This window comes from Syngnathoides biaculeatus, chromosome 19 (assembly GCF_019802595.1).
Source record: "Syngnathoides biaculeatus isolate LvHL_M chromosome 19, ASM1980259v1, whole genome shotgun sequence".
NCBI lineage: Eukaryota > Metazoa > Chordata > Actinopteri > Syngnathiformes > Syngnathidae > Syngnathoides > Syngnathoides biaculeatus.
The window spans coordinates 6967029-6985961 of record NC_084658.1 but is presented as its reverse complement, the minus strand read 5'-3'; the positions used below and the strand labels follow the sequence as shown (position 1 = coordinate 6985961).

Below are 18933 nucleotides of genomic sequence, written 5' to 3'. Positions count from 1 at the left end.
CACTTCGTGCTCACATCAGGTCAATTTAGCTTTGATCAATTCACAGTACACATAAGTACAATGGTAAAGGTTCTTATGACCATAGTACAAGAAATATGCAGTGTCAAACAACAATGAACAGTTCTTTGAGAGATTAGTTATAATGGATTTTACCACAGTCCTCAATAGCACCGTGTGAGTGTTTTCTTTTCCTTGATGTTGTTGTATCAGCTATACTACTCCCATGCTAGCAGTCCGTGATTAATACGGTATTGCAAATTGCAAAGAAAAGAGACACACAGTTAACATTTTCCCCAATTTTTTTTATTGAACATTGAGTTGACAGACCTGAAAAACAGAAATTGATGGATTATTCAAGTAACAAACAGAAAACATTGTGTCTTCAATGCAGTTCAAATGTGGTTTCAGACATATTTGGCTTATTTTTAACTGGTTATCACCATAGTCGATAAGACGGGGAAAAAAATTGTGCATCCTTAACCACACGTTCAAACCATTTGATGGTCTGCAAGCATCTTTTGCAACTTACCAAACTAGTTCATCCTTCGGATCATTCTGTTGATCTGATCCTCCCTGTTACCAGCATCACCCCCCTCCACAAAGTGGGTGGTCTTCTTGTTCATGCCACCACGAGGTGACGACAGCTTGAACGGCCACAGGAAATTGTTAGCGGCCTTGAAGTTCTTGCCAACAGTGTAAATCTCATGGATGAGATCCTCAATACAGATGATGTCAAAGCCGCCTGTAGGATAACATTTAAATATGTAAACTACAAGACTTCAGGGGCCATTTGCAACAGGTCAACCAAGAGAGCGTAGCTGCATTTGCACTGCCAGGAGTTGCAAACATTGGTACGCTATTTACTTGGAAGGCTTGACTTATCGGCTTCAATCTCACCATTCTACTGAAACTTAATATTCAATATACAAAGTTGAAAACTTACATGACAAACTGTAAAAATTTGGTTTTAACAGCAGCTACAAACATTTCAATAAGTGCGCTCCCGACGTGGTTTCAGACACAACTGGCTTAAGTTTTCATTCTCTTTCACCATTGTCGATAAGACGGGGAAAAAAAGTGTGCATCATTAACCACGACAATCGGCAAAATTACTTTTATCAGCACAGACAGACGCAGCAATTGCAGTTAATTCATTGTAAGACAAAGTGTGTGCATTACCAAGGCTCCTCTTCACCAAAGCGTTGTCTGTGAGAGCAATACGCTGCTGCTTGATCTTGCCATAGCCACGCTTGTAAATGAGCTCACGCACAGATTTCAGGTTGGGGTATCTGTGAAGTTGAAAGTTGTGGAATTAGCTGGAAAAAAAAACAAGAAATAATAGGAGGAACAGCATTCACTTGAGCGTAAAACATGTCGAATTTACACATGACATTATTTTTTCTTTACATGTGAATGCGGTTTCAGACAAAACTGGCTTTGTTTCAGTTTTTTTTCACCACGGACGATAAGACGGGGAAAAAAGTTCTGCATCATTAACCACATTCCAAGTTTTTAATCCCTGACAGATTAAATGCACAGTATGAGAGATGCACAGATTTTTTTCAAGAGTCAGAATGTATGTACTGTATTTACGTACTTTCAGATACCATAAAATGTCAGCCTGGTAAGGTGGTATCAGCGTCGTAGTATTGTTACATTTTTAAGGTTCAATTAGGCATTAGAATGGACACCCATAAAAACAGTTTTTAAAAGTGAGCCAAACATGAAGCAGATGGGGCTAAGCAACATTGATTTTAATTCTCTCCAACTAACTGACAGAAGTAAAGATCTTACCCCCAAGCAATGTACGGCTCTGCGATCCTGAGCATGTTAATTGAAGCCTTGTTAAGCTTGACAAACACACCATTGAAGATCTGACGAAGACGCATCAGCTGCAGAACTTTGCGGACCTTTGGGCTGACACCGTTGATACTGCAAAACATCAATTGAATTAGCAAGTATACTTGCTGGACAACACCGAATTAATTTTATTCTGTGAGGTTTCAGAACAAATTTGGCTTAATGTACACGTTTGTATCAGCATAGTCGATAAGTCGGGGAAAGAGCGTGCATCACGAACCACGTAGGACCAACATCATAAGATTATTGCAAGTCATTCCTTGCTTACCCTCTGATCCTAATGACAAATGCCAATTTGGGCTCAGCTGGCACGTAGTAGTTTCCCACTTTACGGGCAGTTCGTGAGAGGCGAATCTCACGCCTGTACATCTCCCTGTACTCCTTGTGGTACTGCTCAGCCCTTTTGTAGATGACCTTTCTTTCTGCTCTATTGGCCTATGGACATTAATCAAAAATCTGTCAGGATTATGAGATCCCACTGATATCATAACACTTAAGTGAGATTGACCTGGTGCTATTTTACCTTTTTCTGTACCTGCCGCCTCTTCAAGCGGCGATTCCTCAAGGCGGCGTAGGCCTTCCGCTTCTTCAAAAGGCTCTCAGGGACCGACGGGACCTTTTTTCTAAATGAATATTTGCGCGTCAGTTTCCACATAGGTGAAAAAATATGCGCATATTGGCTGAAGATATCAAAGCCTATCAGCCGAGCTTCGGAAAACTGCCCACTTACGACCAAGCTTGATTATAGAAAACCCTAAAAAAATAACCATGACACGTTGGATGCAGTTATCATTCAACAAGCAAACATAGTTACACCAAAGACTTGGGAGTCGCGATCCAACAAATTTCTCGGTGCGACAGTTTTGAAACATTTTGAACAAGAATGAAAACGACAGCCATGTTGTACCCTGCTACACAGTCGAAGGAAAATTGACCAAAATGCAACGTGTAACGTATATATCTTCACCAATACTAGCTAGGAGACGCAGTATTCATACTTAATAGTACCCCAGCATTAAAAAAACGTTATTATATGTCGTTTAACGCAGGATGCATTACGATTTGAATCCGCTATAGCTACTCACTTTTCCTCCGCCATTGCGTCCACCGAGAAAGAGGAATTCCGAGACACGCATGCGCGGGTTGAACATTTGAGGACCCAATCAAACTGTCCTCTTAGATGCCTGATTATTACCGATATTATAATAGTTTGTGTACAGTATATCAGTACAGACATATTAATGTTATTCCCATATGCTATCTGAAATGTTTGAATCAATAATAATAACATAAGTCCCTCTGACATCCCTCCTATGATGCCTGCATGTGCATAATCCGATTCTCTGTACAACGTACAACACAAAATATATACCTGTATAGGTGCGTGTACATTGAAACAACCCTTGAGGGATTAATCTATAAAATAAATTAAATAAACGTAGGAAAAAAAATTAAAAAACACGTGTGGGAGTTTTACATTCGTTTTCCAAAAGAGGGCGCCCTCATTTAATTTTACAGACGTACTGTACTGTGTACAGAGAGAATGCGTTACGTATATATAAGTAGGAAAATAGGACCACGCAAAAAAAAAAAAAAAACGTTCTTAGTATGTATATCCATGCAACACTGAGGGAAAAAAAAAAAATTTTTAGTACATACATAAATCCATTGCTCTACCAAAATTTTTCCAATCTACTTTTGGATGGCTACTGACGGGAATTATTTAGTTTTATCAACAGTGCTGTGAAATGGTGTTTTCATATTCTTACATTTTTCCATATATTTTCCCCTCTTTAATGTTTAAGATATAATATAGTAATGTAATAATATATAGTATATATAATGTATAATATTATAATATATTAATATATATAAAATAATATAATATAACCCAGGTGAATTTAAAATGCAGTTTCAAAGTGGTGATTCAATTTATCAAGGAAAAAAACTATTCAGTTACCTGGTCCTCTATGAAAAATGACCCCCATTGTTAAATTATGAATGAATTGTAGCTAATCACGTTTTCTCCAATGGCCACACCCAAGACAGATTACCTCCAGATTTATTCAGTCATCAACCCACTTAAACAGAATCTGTCCTAACAAAAGATCTAAAAGAGCTGCAAAAAATGATATGATCCAAAGAAACTCCACAACGGTCAAGAAACAAAGTAATAGACACCAGAATGAGTGACACATGTCATTTCTTATGCTTTAGGATTCCAGTGAACCAAAGGGGGAGCCATTATCCTCACATGGAGAAAACGTGGAACAGCGGTGAACCTTCCCAAAAGTGGCAGGCCTCCAAAGATGACCCCCAAGAGAACAGCAATGACTCATCCAGTATGCCACAAGGGAACCCAGGACAACTTCTAAAGAACTGCATTACCCCCACCTACCCCGCCTCAGTTCAAGACACAATAATGAGGACGACACGGCAGGAAAATGACACCCATGGCAAGGTCAAAACTACTGCTGACCAAAGAACATAAAAGCTCATTTTACTTTAGCCCCCCCCCCCACCCCATCCAAAAAAAAAAAAAAACATCTGAAAGATTCCCACGATTTTCGGGAGGATATTTTCTAGACTGACAAGATGAAAATTGATCATTTTGGAAAGTGTGTGTCCCGTTACATCTGGCGAAAATGTAGCATAGAATTTCAGAAAAGAAACATCATCCCAACAGTCAAACATAGTGGTGGTAGTGTAATGATTTTAGGCTGCTTAGCTCTTTCAGGACCTGGACCACTTGCTGTGATTGACGGAATTTTGAATTCCACCATTTCACAAAAAATCCCAAAGGAGAATTTTCCGTTATCAGCGTGTGACCTCAAGCTAAAGCGAACTTGGGTTCTGCAGCAGGACAACGATCCAAAACACAGCACCGAGTGAACACATGCAAAATAAAGGTTTTGTTGTGGCGTGGTCAAAATCCAGACTTCAGCCTGATTTAGGGCGCCAAGTTCACTTTGGTTATATTTGTCTGATATTTACATTTGTTTGATGATCTTAAAAACTAAAGTACAGAAATTATGGAAAAATTTGAGAAAGGAGCCAGTATTTTTTTGACGGCAACACCTATAGCATGCATACGTGGACTTAAATTATAGAACTGTACAGTATTTGGTTTTCAAGTAACTGTTGGGAAGGGTAAAATTGAGGCTCCAAATCCTGACACGCCCACCCGCGTGCACCAAGGGCCAAGCGTGCGTGCTGCAATCCAGTCCACAGTTGTAAGAGCTGCTTGGAAGGTGGTGGTCTACAGTAGTATACAGTATACGCCAAATGCGCTACTGATCTGCTGGTGCCGCCACACTCTGAAATATTAATAATTACCTTAAAGACAAGAGCACAATAAAAAAAAATAAATAAAATGGTCGTCTACAGACATGGTTGTAGTAATAAGGATGTGCCGTGTCCACTTTTGTTTGTCGGGAGTGACAATGTCAGACACCGCCGGTATCCCATAATAATAATAATAATAATAATTAAAATAATAATAATAATACAGAGGGGAACTGTTTTGAAGGCACAATTCTGGCAATTTTAGATTTTATAATTAGGACTGGATGGCCATAAAGGAAAAAAAAGTACATCACAGATAGATAGATAGATAGATAGATAGATAGATAGATAGATAGATAGATAGATAGATAGATAGATAGATAGATAAAGAAAGTAAGTAAAAGAGAATTCTTTGGTGTCGAAGGTCACGTGATTAGAGTCGAGCCCAAACTTTGTGATTGCGCGGACGTGACGCTTGATTGCGAGCGGCGCTGAAAGGCTCCGTCCGATTGGGTCCGGTGTTGATGGGAGGACTGAATAAATAGCGAGCCCGTCAGCGCTCCGGGATGAGACGGAGCAGAGAAAGCGAGCAGGAATCGCGTCAGTGTGCTGCGCGTACGCCCCAAAGCGTGTCCACGCCGCAACTTTGGACTCAACTTGTACTCTCCGTTCAGCGGCGCTTGTAGTTTTCCCCATTCTCGCCGCCGTCCGTGAAGCGGTCACCGTTCTGCCGGCTCCGGGTCGCCTCAAGAGCGGTCACAGCGCCCACCCCCCTGCCCCCTCCCACGTTCGCTTCGTCGTTTTGTTTTCGTTTTGTTGACTTCCTTGCTTTGCCCACCATGATGATCATCATCGCGGAGTTCTTCGTGGTCATTCTGAAAGTGCTGTGGGCTTTCGTCACGGCAGGGGCCAAGTGGGTGGTGCGGCCCAAGGAGAAGAGCGTGGCCGGACAGGTGTGCGTGATCACCGGGGCTGGAAGCGGCCTCGGGCGGCTCTTCGCCAAGGAGTTCGCCCGGCGGAGAGCCATCCTGGTGCTGTGGGACATTAACAGTCAAAGCAACGAGGAGACCGCAGAGATGGTGCGGCAGATTTACCACGAACTGGACACGCCGACCTCCAAAGATGGTGAGCAACATTATTTATGATTTGACATGTAATGTAGATTTGATGTATTTTTAAAAACAAGCAAGGAACGAGATATGTTATCTTCTAATTCCCTGGATTGCACGCCGAATTGTGCCCGTTATGTAATCAAAAACTCCCAACATTTCACTACTTTGATGATGCATTCTGGGAATTTTAATTTGCATATTATTTGCACGCACCACCCGCGGATTCAAGTTGAAAGCCAAATGTACCAAGGCCAAACAATCCGAATTCTACACTTTCACACTAGATGGCATGCCCACCTCTTGTGTCACAAAGATCCCTCAAATGAAATGTTTTACCATTAAAATACAGTATCTGGTCACATTTGGTAATTTGGCGATGAAAATGTTATGTTTTGAATGATCTCAAATATGGGGATGGACGTTTATGTATTATTAACTGGGAAATGGGGGTGTGGTGGGGGAGTACAAAAAAGGCCAATTTGCTAATGCTGGATTCACAGAAATGTGGAATCCTCCACACAGATTGGTGAAAATCAGTTTTGTGGAATACCAACTGGGGCTCGAACAATATGAATTTAAAAAAATAATTTTAAAGGCTAATGTGGGTGGGAATATTTGGAAGAAGAACATTCCAAAAGATGACTAATCGGGAGATTGATCAAAATGAATAAAATTTTCATTTTTTTGTTGGTACAGTATATAAATTAAAGGCTGAACATTTGACTGTTATAGAAGACTTTGCCTTTTTTTTTTATTGAACTTTACAGCGAATAGAAAAATCACTGATTTTCCACTGATTTTTGTAGATTTAATTTTTAAAATGTTTGTCACAATTTTTATCTTATGTTGTAGTTTAATGTGTAAAGAAAATCTAATTTGAATAGGGCTGTTTGCCAACTAATTCGGCCATCTGATTGTGATGGAAACTCCTCCATTCAGACGACCAAGTCTCAAACAATTTCACTGATCCACTTGTGACCCCCCCCTCCCCGCCCCTCCTCAGGTGGCGTTGAAGAGGTGCCCCCGTTCCAGCCCCAGGTGTACACGTACGCCTGCGACGTGGGTAAGCGTGAGAGCGTGTACTCCACGGCTGAGAAGGTGCGTCGAGAGGTGGGCGAGGTGGACATCCTCATCAACAATGCCGGCGTGGTGTCGGGCCATCACCTCCTGGAGTGCCCCGACGAGCTGATTGAGCGCACCATGGTGGTCAACTGCCACGCGCACTTCTGGGTGAGGCGATGCCCGAATGTGGTTAATCTGGCCATATGCTCAAATTCCACGCTGGCTTCCCAGCGTTCTTTCCACTCTTGACATGCATGCCTACGATTCTTCTCATCCCCCACACTGTCGAACGTGGAGAATCAGATTTGCATTGGCACTTACATGATGCTGCTGGAAGTGTGTGCGTGTGTGTGGAGAATTACAAAGGCCCTCAAATAGTTTTCTTGCATTTTTTGAATGCCGGCGGATGGAGATCAGAGGCTTCTTCTTTTCTCGAGCCGCCTCAGTCGCAGATGATTATGATGATCGCAAACCACAACTGATGTATCTAAGCCAGTGACTGTCAAAACAATTAGTTTTCCACTTGGTGGCACATAATTAACCTGTGTAGCCACTTTTTGGGATGTTGTTTGGTGGTATGCAGTGAATTTATTTATTTTTTTCTATAATGGAAAATATATGCCGTCCAATTTTTTTTTTTATGTCGTACTAAGAAGTGACTTTTGGGCAAGAGTACTTATACACCCTAGATTGATGGCCAGTCATTTCCAGGGCACAAATGAACACGTTTTTTCGATGACATTAAAACTGTGAGGGAAAACATGTCAGTGGGATCTCAAGTACTGTTACAATTATACAAATGTGTGTGTGCTCCTGATGAAAGAAGGTCTTAATGAATGGAGACAGCCCGAGTAGAGGATGTGGTTCATTAAAAACACAAGCTGGTTTAATAGAGCTCAGACTAACCACCATCCTTTCCTACGTCAACACATTATAGCAGGCGAGCTGCATGCAAATATTATTAAAAATAGCTCGACTACCAGAGTTTGTGCTTATGATGCCGAAATCCAAATGGATGTCCAGGTTAACATGGAGCCCTCACGCTTTAAAAGCAGAAAGCGCACGCGTGTGGCACCCCATTCGAGTCTAACAGCATGGCAAGGGGTCCCACAAAAACATAACGCAAGGTTTACAACTTGGTAATCACCTAAAAGGCACCCCCGGGTGAAAGAGAGGCCAAGCGAGCCTGATTTAGGATGCAGGAAATTTAATTTTACGAGCTAAGTCGTCATGTGGAGATTCTGATGATAACTCTTTTTGTACCTCAGGGGAGGGCCAAGATTTGTTTCTGTACACGTTGCACCTTGTTGCAGGAAGGCTGCATTTTGAGGCATGGAAATGGATTGTTAGAGCGTGTTCGTATGCAGAGAGGAGCTGGAGGTCCAGCTCAGACCCTGATCCATGAGTTGCATCTGCTTGAGGATGCTTTCATTAGTCCAGATGGGGATCGGCAATATCAGTTCTCTGAGACGCTGAGACCTTTAGATCAACTGAGTTTTCCGTTACCCACTTTGGACCGACTTTGGCATCTCAAGCCGATTTAAGTGTTGTGGCGGGAAAAGAGCACGGCAAAGGAGGCAGCACCGGTCGGCGGGGTGGGCGAGATGAGAGGGTAATGGTAAGCTGCTATTGACCCACTTTATCTGACAATTGGTTTCTTGTCTGCGGATCCGCTTGACGAGATGCCAGGCGACAGGAGCCAAGTTCCGCGGGCTGCATTCCTGCTGTAGCCAGAGAATGGAGGCAGCCAGGCAGAAGGGTCCTACTTGACTGCTTTTATACCCCCCCCCACCCCACCCCACCCCAGGCCCAGTGCACCTGTACGCCTCTGTGAAGCACGCTACTCCACTCAAAACCTGCTCACGTCTCGTGGTTTGAAAAGGGGCAAATTGCTTGAAAGATAATCATTTCCCACAACAATGCTTTTATAGCCACATGGGGGTCTTTGGTTTACGAAGGAGTTCCGTTCCGATGGGCGGCGATGTAGGCTGAAGTCAGTACGTGGCATTAACCTGCGCTAATGCAGTAGAACATGGATTTAAAACAAATGACAGTAAGTATAGCAGTAGCTAATGCACAAACTTTGTATACTCTCTGTAACTGCAAAATATCACGTCGGCATTGTTGACCCACCTGTTTTATATCTAGCGGTTTTCTACCTAGCAGTACCATTTGCTACATCAATTGCTTGCATCTACACTGCATTTTGGCACGCTTCTGCTGAGCTCTGAATAATCCAAACTCTCGTGGTAGATAATGGGTTGAATGGAGTGGAATGGGAAGATCCATCGGACCATTTTTAAATGTATTGTGCTTTTCCTCATTAAGGTGAGCTGACCTTCAGCAAACGATCATCAATCTGGTGGTTATGCAACACATACCTGAAGACAAAAAGAGCAGCAACACATGCAGACAGCAAAACAATACTAACGGGCATACATTCTAAATCCTATGAGAAGGTCTACTATTAGTGCCATACAGAAAAGCTGAGAGAGGAGCTGATGCTCTAGTACATTGTATTAGTATGTCTGGCTTACTCCGATTGGCTGGCAACCAGTTCAAGGTGTACCCTGCCTCCTGCCCGTTGACAGCTGAGATAGGCTCCACCACTCCCCGCGACCCTCTTGAGGATAATCAGCAAAGAAAATGGATGGATGGATGGATGTCTGGCTTATACTGCCCCCACGTGGCCAAGGCACACACAAGAATGAGCAACAGAATGTGTATTGCAGGAGAAGTGTGACAAAAATGACTTCATTGTTTTGTGATTACGATATCCTTCCTTCTTTGCTGCTTATCCTCACGAGGGTCACTGGGACTGCTGGTTCTTATCCCAACTGTCAACGGGCAGGAGGCAGGGTACACCCTGAACTGATTGCCAGCCAATCACAGGGCATATTGAGACAAACAGCTGCACTCACAATCACACCTAGGTGCAATTTAGAGTGTCCAATTAATGTCGTGTGTTTTTGGGATGTGGCTGGAAACCAGAGTGCCCGTAGGAAACCCACGCAGGCACGGGGAGAACATGCGAACTCCACACAGGCTGGTCCGGGATTGAACCCGGGACCTATGAACTGTGAGGCCAATGCTTTACCAGCTGATCCATCGTGCTGCCTCATTACTATATGTTTTTCATAAACATGAGTGGAATTTCCATTCGCATGATTTGAGATGTTTTCAGCAATGAGCACATTGAAGGAATGAAATGAACTCCTATCTCAAGGAACCACTCTCCTCTGGTCCAGATCATAAAACCATTATTAACCGTACAGGCAATGTTTGAACTGACCCTTTGGAAAAAGCAATGTTGCAATACTGATTTGAATTCATGTTTGGATTAAAAAAAAAAAAAAAAAAAGCAAAACAGGTGCAGACTTACGCCTTTGATGCTCTCTTGAGGTATACCGAAGTATCTGTTGACATCAGCCATGACGGCGATTGGATGTTGAGTTTTCACTTGGCCGTACCAAAGTACCGCACCAATTATTGAAATCACTGGCTCGGAGTACGAGTTGTAACTGCCAGCAGGCCAATCAAATTCCACAATCAGCTGTCAGATGGGCCGTCTCCTGCTTCATCCTGTCATCCTGGGAGAAGTCAGCCTAATTAAGAGGCCATCTGGCTCGGCTCGGAGGGGCCAATATTTTGTTCATATTCGTATCGGCGAGGGGCTAATGCAGCCTGACATCCCAGGTGCAAAAGGCTTTTGTGCGGACCCCCCAGTGCTTCCCCCGCCGCAATTAGGTGGAGCGGCGAAGCAGGGGCCACCCCACGTAGGCCCTGTGTCAGCGGGTAATTTAGCGGAACAAGGGAACGCCGAGGCCCAATTACGGCCGGCTCTGATGTAAGACACGAGCCCCCCGGTTGCCTTCACACATTTTGTGTCCGATAGGTCGGCAGGGGTCACGGCCGCATGCCGGGAGCTGCCATGAGAGGTGGGGTGGACGTTTTTAGCCATCTTGTCAAGTTACAGTGAACATAGTTGCACACATCGGGCGGAGAATAATGTTGGCGCGATATAGCAGATAGCACTCAAGAGGCAGAGCCGGTCCCCATTGTTTTTCCCAGAGCAAAAAAAAAAATGTGATCTTATCTTATCTAACCAGGGAGAGAACAGATTCTTATTTACAATGACGACCTGACCATGAACACAGTACAGGAGGCATGAAAATGGTAAAAACAAAACAACTAATCGAACATCGTCATATGGGGAAAAAAAGACAAAACAATTGATACAGTGGTGGATGTTCGTAACAAGTGGCCAAAAGCAAGGGCAGTGTCATTTTCTATAAACAAGAATATGGATGCCTTTGGGTAATGTAGGCTATTTTGCTGTTTCAATGCTGTATGCTAAGTTCTCTTTAGTCATATGCAATGCTGCTGATTTTATTTTTAATAAGCAGTGATCGAAAGTTCTTGGATTACTGACATCTATGCTGATTATTGTTATGCGTCTGTAGCGTTTCACGTCGCATGTTTGCATTAAGCTGGCGGACTTTTATAAATATATGGTTTGGTCGGACATTTTGACGTTTAAAATCTACTTATGTTTAATTCTATTTTGTTTTTTGTCAGTTTTACAATAACTTTCAACTAGGAGTGATATAGTTTAAAGCATATATGAGGGTATAACTATATTACAGTATAGTAAGTGTTTAAAAAAAAAAAATCCTCCGATAAACGGGGGTTGACTATATTTTGTAGAAAGCGATGAGAGTGTTGGCCCACGTTGGGGAAGATCCTGCCAGAGCGATCCATCGACCGCTTTTCCGAGCGTTTGCAGGGGGAGTGGGAAAGTTTGGCTGCAGTCGCATCAGGACATATCTTAAGTTAATGCTTCATTTGCACGCAACATCCTCCCTCGTCCCCCCGCCATTCTGGCTCGCTCTCACCACCTCCCCCTCGGCTTTTCGATTAGCCGCTCAAAATTTATATCTTGGAAAAGCGCAGATGTCTGGAGGCGAGTCCAAAAGCGGTTCTACCTGGCCGGAGCGCCGTCCAAAACGGTGAAGTCCTCCTTTTTATTGCTTCCAAGTTTCATTACCTCGCAAAGCGAGCCGAGGCGTCAGCAGATGCGGCGTCTGGTCTGACGCCGGCTTCAATGAGGCCTTCCCTCCCCCACATATGGATTCACAAGTGCGCTATCTGGTACCACGCTCCCTCCGGTTCTGTTTACAGAGAAGGTGTATTTCTCCAGCAAGACTCCCCTGATGCGCCATGCCATAAAACTAACTTTTTATGCGAAGACAGACTTACTGGAAATGTAAGTGGTATGCATGGAGTCGAGTGGATTTACATTTAAGGGTTAATTCTCTGGGTTCTTATGCGTACAAATATATTTATTTGATCGCCACCTAACTTTGACGGTGTTTTTACTCTGCGCCGTTACCAAAGTGGGGCAAAAAAAGTAGTAGGCCTGCGACATTTCTTGTTGTTCACTATAGGGGCGCATATCTGCCATGAGCTCAAGCATGGCGCCCAACAAAAGGCCCGCTGGTTGTTTTCGGGACCCCCCGCAGGGAGAGTGATTGGTCAGTTCCTACGATGGCCGTCACGTCACTCCTGCTTATCGGCTCCCGCTGGGGACCTGGGATTGGAAGTCAGGAGGCGAATCAAGTGTGTTTGCTCGAGCACATGGGGACACGGCAACGGGGTTAAATGTTGCAACATCATGTAGAATAAATAAATATATATAATATAATGTTAAAAAATGTATTCAGAGTTCATCCTGGTATTTATCCCCCCCTCATTCTCCATTGATAAGTAAGACTTACCTAAAATATGTTTAAAGAAGTGGATCTTGCCTGTGGGTCGATGAACACAGGAAGTCAAGGTGACTTATGCACGTTCTCCGATGGCCACCAGAGGGCGAAAAACAAGGAAATTCACTGAAGGGCCGTTTTCTTTTCCGCCGACCTTGTTTTGGAAAATTATTTACATTTAAAAAAAATAACTGGTTTAGAGAATTGGTGGGACTGTGTACTGTATGGTACGTAGACATACTTCAGGCATATATCATGTGAGGCAATGAGTTCTGCGATTGGCGTCGTCGCCAGCGCTTTAGTACCCGATCCAACAATGGCCATCAGATCTGTGTGGGAAAATAACACAATGCACTGTAAAGACACATCACATCGCATACCTGCTTGTCCAGTGAGTACTTGAAGGGTGGAGGGAGGGGCGCCGGGGGTGTGCCGACACATCATACTCTTCCTTTCACTCCCACCAAAAAGAAAAAGGTCAGCTTTTTTGTCACATTCCACTGCTCATCACAATTCATTTTTATGCCTCTTATGAATTCAGATGCCTCTTTGTGCGTTGCCATGGCAAAATAAGAAGGGGGGGGGTGATCAAAGGGCTTTGGCACAAGTGGACTAACTTTATTTTCCACTTTCCTCTGTACCCCCCTCCTTCGCCCCTCCCTCCCCAGACCACCAAGGCGTTTCTCCCCAAGATGCTGGAGCTGAACCACGGCCACATTGTGACGGTTGCCAGCTCCTTGGGTTTGTTCAGCACAGCTGGAGTGGAGGTTAGTATCACAACACAGCACATGCACATTCAAGGTTCCCACCATCCCAAAAAACAAAACAAAAAAACACAGTGCCTTTTACACCAAATCCAAGAAAATTATGCCCCTCTTGCCCCCCACCTCCCCGGATCCGTTAAATTAAAGGACACAGATGAGCATTAGGGAGCTTCTTATAGATTCTTCTATGTGCAACAGTGGGCATGTTTGGGGGCAAAGGGGAGCTCCAGAATGAGCTGACAGGCCCCCAAGCGACGGAGACATCTTCATCACGGCTCACTCGGTATTCATGTCACTGTAGATTTCCACAGGAAAACTCTGGCCCCCAATTCGTTGGTGAACTTTTTTTTTTTTTTTTTTTTAAATTTGTTCTCTAAAGGCTAAGCAAACCTAAGACACTGCAGTGGCAAAATAAATGAATAAACAGAAATATTAATGTAAAGACAAGATGCATGGCTGCATAAAAATTGCATGTGCAATGTACCCAGCATGAACATTTTTAATTGTATCAAATTTACAAGACTCAACGGTGCAATCTATTGAATAAAATGGAGAGCTACTGCTTTATAGTGGTACTTTAGTGTTTTTAAAATGAGCATTTAAAAAAATAAATAGCTATGCAGTTATTAAAATACAACTATTTGTTGTCCGGATGATAGCAGGTACTAGTACTGGCCTTTTTTCAAAGTATCGAGCACAGATGAAGGCTGGCAATACCAGCCACTGATACTTGAGGCACCCCCCCCCCCCAAAAAAAAAGGCATAAAGTTCTCCTTGTCAGTCCTACACTGCCAAAAAAAAGAAGTCTTCGTTTCGTTCACAATTATGTCATTGTGTTGACTGATATTTTATACTCCACGTATGTATTAAGTACCAAGGCTATTGGATATCGAGACGAAAAATCATTCAAACTTATTCACTTGAATTAATCTAAATGTGTTTTTTTTAATAAACCTGGGAAGTACTTGGAGGGAAAGAGATGCAAACACTGACCTGCGAGTTAAACTGCTGTCACATGGTCACAAAGAACACACAAGGAAAATAAAATCAGTTCCACATGAAAATGGGCTCTGGAAGAAGAATGCTAATGTACCCCCCCAACTAACCTTGACATGACCTGACACACATTTGATTTTTTTGCGACCCAGGATTACTGCGCCAGCAAGTTCGGCGCCATCGGCTTCCACGAGTCCCTGAGCCACGAGCTGAAGGCCTCGGAGAAGGACGGGATCAACATGACCCTGGTGTGTCCTTACCTGGTGGACACGGGCATGTTCAAAGGCTGCAGGATAAGGTGAGCCTCACACATGCGCACACAGCGCTGCAGGGTTTTGTTTCTGCCCGAGCGGAGCACCTGGCAAGAGTTTACGGTCTCTTATTTTCACCCTTTAAAAGCAGCTGACGAATCGCATTTGATCTTCAAAGTCACCTTTTTTTTGGGCTGCAAAGTTGGCGACAAAGTGGGCGACACTTTCCCAGGCACTCTGTGCCAGTCGGCGCACTGGGCCCGATAAGCTCCGCCCCCCCACGCCCCAATTCAGTCAGCTGGGCCTGAGAAGAATTGGATTCAACTTCCCTATGAAATAAACTGCATACGCATTAAGTTTTGTAGGTCGTGTACCAGTGGTTTATTGTATAATAACATTTCTTATGACGCAGTAAAATAAAATTTTGGAATGTATCTTTTGCAAAAGCCCAGCTGTAAAGTGTTGGAACGGTTTAAATAACAACACTGTATATTTTTTGGCGAGCGCCTTTCGTCCCACTTGAGGCCGGCTTCCAGAACGAATAGTAAATTTGATTAGTCTCCCACAGTGATATTGTTCCTGCAAAATTGATAGATTATTCTTGTATTTTTTTTTTTTTATCCATCTTACAACTAGCTTCCTATAACGGTACACACTTTTCTTCCAAAAAACGTAACCATTTTCCTTTCAATTATATTGACGTTACTTCCCTCTTTAACCTTTCTTCTAACTTTCTTTTTATGTTCTCAATATTTTTTACCTAATATTCTGACTCCCCCCCCCCCCACACACACACACACAATTTTAGCAAGCTGTCTTTGAATTTTCCGTGTTTCTGTGTTTGTTTGTTGTTTTGTTTTGTTTTGGGGTCTTTGCTCTTAAATGCAATGTATTTTATGAATTAACTAATTCTCTGTGACAACTTAACTTCCATTACGTTTTTATTTTTGGAACATTATATATTTTCTCTGACTGTTGCAGCTCTTTCTGGCTTCGAATTTGTGCCCAAAACATGACAATTTTCAATCCTGTGCAGTAAATCATTTTATAGTTTTTTAGTCATTTTTTTAGTTTGTTGTTACAGTACTGTTGACTTCTGCTATTCAGAGGAGAGGGGCCCAGTCCAAACTGCTTTAATACATCCATCCATTTTCTTAGCCGCTTATCCTCATGAGGGTCACGGGGAGTGCTGGAGTCTATCCCAGCTGTCAACGGGCAGAAGGCGGGGTACACCCTGAACTGGTTGCCAGCCAATTGCAGGGCACATAGAGACAGACAGCTAAACTCACAATCACACCTAAGGGCAATTTAGAGTGTCCAATTAATGTTGCACGTTTTTGGAATGTGGGAGGAAACCAGAGTGCCCGGAAAAAACCCACGCAGGCACGGGGAGAAGATGCAAACTTCACACAGGCGGGGCCGGGATTGAACCCAGGACCTCAGAACTGTGAGGCCAACGCTTTACCACCTGATCCCCCGTGCCACCATCTTTAATAGTGTCCTGTATAAAACTATAAACATTTTTACAAGAGAGTTACAATAATCAATAAGTACAGATGTTCCTAGGGCTGCCTAAGACTGGCGAGCGCTTTGGTGTTTACTGATTTGAAAACCGCTGAATCTGAGAGTTAACATTTGACTTCATCCCGCACGCTCAGGAAGGAGATCGAACCATTCCTGCCCCCCTTGAAGCCCGAATTCTGCGTCAAGCAGGCCATGCGTGCCATTCTCACCGACCAGCCCATGATCTGCACGCCTCGCATCGTCTATATGGTCAACTTCATGAAAAGGTGAGGCTCGTCCTCCCATCCCCACCCCACCTCATTACATCACCGTCAACACTCACCGTGCGTGTCTCGCCTCTCCGCAGCATCCTGCCCTTCGAGGCCATCGTGTGCATGTACCGCTTCCTCGGCGCCGACAAGTGCATGTACCCTTTCCTGGCGCAGCGGAAGGAGGCCATGAACAACAACGAGGCCAAGAACGGGATCTAGGGGGTACTGTCACCGATATAAGTGGGGGGGCGGGGGGTGGGGGGTGGGTGCACATTATCCTGCGAGCACGAGGAGACGACCACTGCGAGGGAGGGTTTGGGGGGAAATGGTAGCAATGCGAAAAGACTGACTCTGGGCTGGTGCACTTGCATTGAGCTAATGCAAAGGTTTACCATATTGTTCCTTTGGGACAAAGAAAGCTGTGTACTACACAATGGATTTATGTCATTTGTGTGTATGTAAGTGTGTGTATGCGCGTGTGTGTGTTTTTTTTTAAAGAGACATCTATATACTGGATCACTAGTTTTCAAACAGTATCCAATAATTAACTATTTAGTCACCAGCCTTATGGAGTGTCATTGTGGAAATATACAGTATGTTACTGTACAGACAGTAAAACATCAAACCCACCCCTTTTTTTTTTTTACGTAGACCTGCACTGTAATTTTCTAAGCTTTCTCTACACTGCCAACTCTGAAATACACATTAACGATTACGTCAAAAACCTATTTAAAAGTAGTTTTCCTTCATGAAACGATCCCGTCGCCTCGAAAACAGAGAACGTATGTGATATCCGTCGTTGTATCTGTTACCAGGTGACCGGTGGAGGGAAATGTATGAAAAGATTTCTTTGTTGATTTTCTGTCTTTACCCCGAGCCCTAAAAAATGGAAGTAACACTGTGCTGTCAGTCTGTCCAGTTTAAAGTGTGTTGTAAATGTTGTGAGTAGCCCAGTACCCCAAATGACAGCGAGGACACCATTTTAAAGACATTCCAATAGGCGTCACTCCTCCAGTCAGTGATGAGCCTCAATTGTCTACCTCTTTGTTATTTTGCTTTTTTATTTTTTGAAAATATGACATGCCTTTTTTTTTTTTTTTTTTGGTAATTTCCTGAAGACTGCTCCATAGCAAAGCAATGTATGGTTCCGATGTTTAGTGTCTCTACCTAACTTAAATTAATAAAGTGATTTAGATTATTACGACGTGGCGTTGTGGTCCTTCTTCTACATTACAAAATGGGCGATGGGGGTTGCTTGCGTTCTCAGAACAGGGTGACTTACCCTCAAAATTTCGCAGACTTCTTCCTGTGTGCCACACTGACTGAGTCAACTTTGGGTGTTGGCCTCACGGGGCTTGAACCAGTAGTCTTTTGTTTGGAAACAAGACAATAGAAAATAATAATTATAATAATAGAAAATAATCAGGATTACAAAATCATTGCACTTTGGTAAGCAACACAAACTGTTATACATACACAGTGAAGAAAACAAGTATTTGAACACCCTGCTATATTGGAAGGTCTCCCACTTAGAAATCATGGAGGGGTCTGAAATTTTCATCATCGGTGCATGTCCACTGTGAGAGAGATAATCTAAAAAGAAAAATCCAGAAATCCCAATGTATAATTTTTTTAATGATTTGTGTGATACAGCTGCACTTTAACACTTGTCAATCAGCTAAAATTCTGACCCTCAAAGACCTGTTACTCCGCTTTTAGGAGTCGACCTCCACTCCATGTATTATCCTGAATCAGATGCACCTGTGTGAGGTCATTAGCTGCATAAAGACGCCTGTCCACCCCAAACAATCAGTAAGAATCAAACTTGTAACATGGCCAAGACCAAAGAGCTGTCCAAAGACAGCAGAGACAAAATTGTACAACTCCACACGGCTGGAAAGGGATATGGAGAAATTGCCAAGCAGCTTGGTGAAAAAAAGGTCCACTGTTGGAGCAATCATTAGAAAATGGAAGAAGCCAAACATGAAGGTCAATCTCAATCGGAGTGGACCCCCATGGAAGATATCACCTCGTGGGGTCTCAATGATACTTAGAAATGTGAG

The 18933-nt window shown here is 43.3% G+C and overlaps 2 protein-coding genes, 1 long non-coding RNA gene and 3 other non-coding genes across 7 annotated transcripts; 1 reads left to right on the top strand and 5 right to left on the bottom strand.

Moving 5' to 3' along the window:
* Window positions 1-281: 281 nt before the first annotated feature.
* On the bottom strand, window positions 282-3009 carry rpl7 (ribosomal protein L7). Its single transcript, XM_061804614.1, has 7 exons — window positions 2946-3009; window positions 2384-2483; window positions 2129-2295; window positions 1795-1932; window positions 1180-1289; window positions 530-742; window positions 282-327 (listed from the first exon to the last, which is right to left on the bottom strand). The coding sequence occupies exons 1-6, from the start codon at window positions 2957-2959 to the stop codon at window positions 534-536; spliced, it is 738 nt and encodes a 245-aa protein (XP_061660598.1). The 5' UTR covers window positions 2960-3009; the 3' UTR covers window positions 282-327; window positions 530-533.
* Window positions 396-487, bottom strand: LOC133493105 (small nucleolar SNORD12/SNORD106). The gene has a single exon (XR_009792843.1). It is a non-coding gene; the product is annotated as a small nucleolar SNORD12/SNORD106 (small nucleolar RNA).
* On the bottom strand, window positions 1006-1098 carry LOC133493104 (small nucleolar SNORD12/SNORD106). The gene has a single exon (XR_009792842.1). It is a non-coding gene; the product is annotated as a small nucleolar SNORD12/SNORD106 (small nucleolar RNA).
* LOC133493103 (small nucleolar SNORD12/SNORD106) lies at window positions 1413-1504 on the bottom strand. Its single transcript, XR_009792841.1, has one exon. It is a non-coding gene; the product is annotated as a small nucleolar SNORD12/SNORD106 (small nucleolar RNA).
* Window positions 3010-5618: 2609 nt separating the features above from the next.
* rdh10a (retinol dehydrogenase 10a) lies at window positions 5619-18071 on the top strand. Its single transcript, XM_061805655.1, has 6 exons — window positions 5619-6270; window positions 7261-7487; window positions 13753-13851; window positions 14997-15142; window positions 16754-16885; window positions 16966-18071. The coding sequence occupies exons 1-6, from the start codon at window positions 5985-5987 to the stop codon at window positions 17087-17089; spliced, it is 1014 nt and encodes a 337-aa protein (XP_061661639.1). The 5' UTR covers window positions 5619-5984; the 3' UTR covers window positions 17090-18071.
* On the bottom strand, window positions 7577-13695 carry LOC133492870 (uncharacterized). Of its 2 annotated transcripts, XR_009792782.1 has the most exons (5): window positions 13326-13695; window positions 13097-13238; window positions 10702-10909; window positions 9453-9700; window positions 7577-9336 (listed from the first exon to the last, which is right to left on the bottom strand). It is a non-coding gene; the product is annotated as an uncharacterized LOC133492870 (long non-coding RNA). The 2 variants fall into 2 exon arrangements; XR_009792781.1 differs by having other exon boundaries at window positions 7577-9700.
* Window positions 18072-18933: the final 862 nt, after the last annotated feature.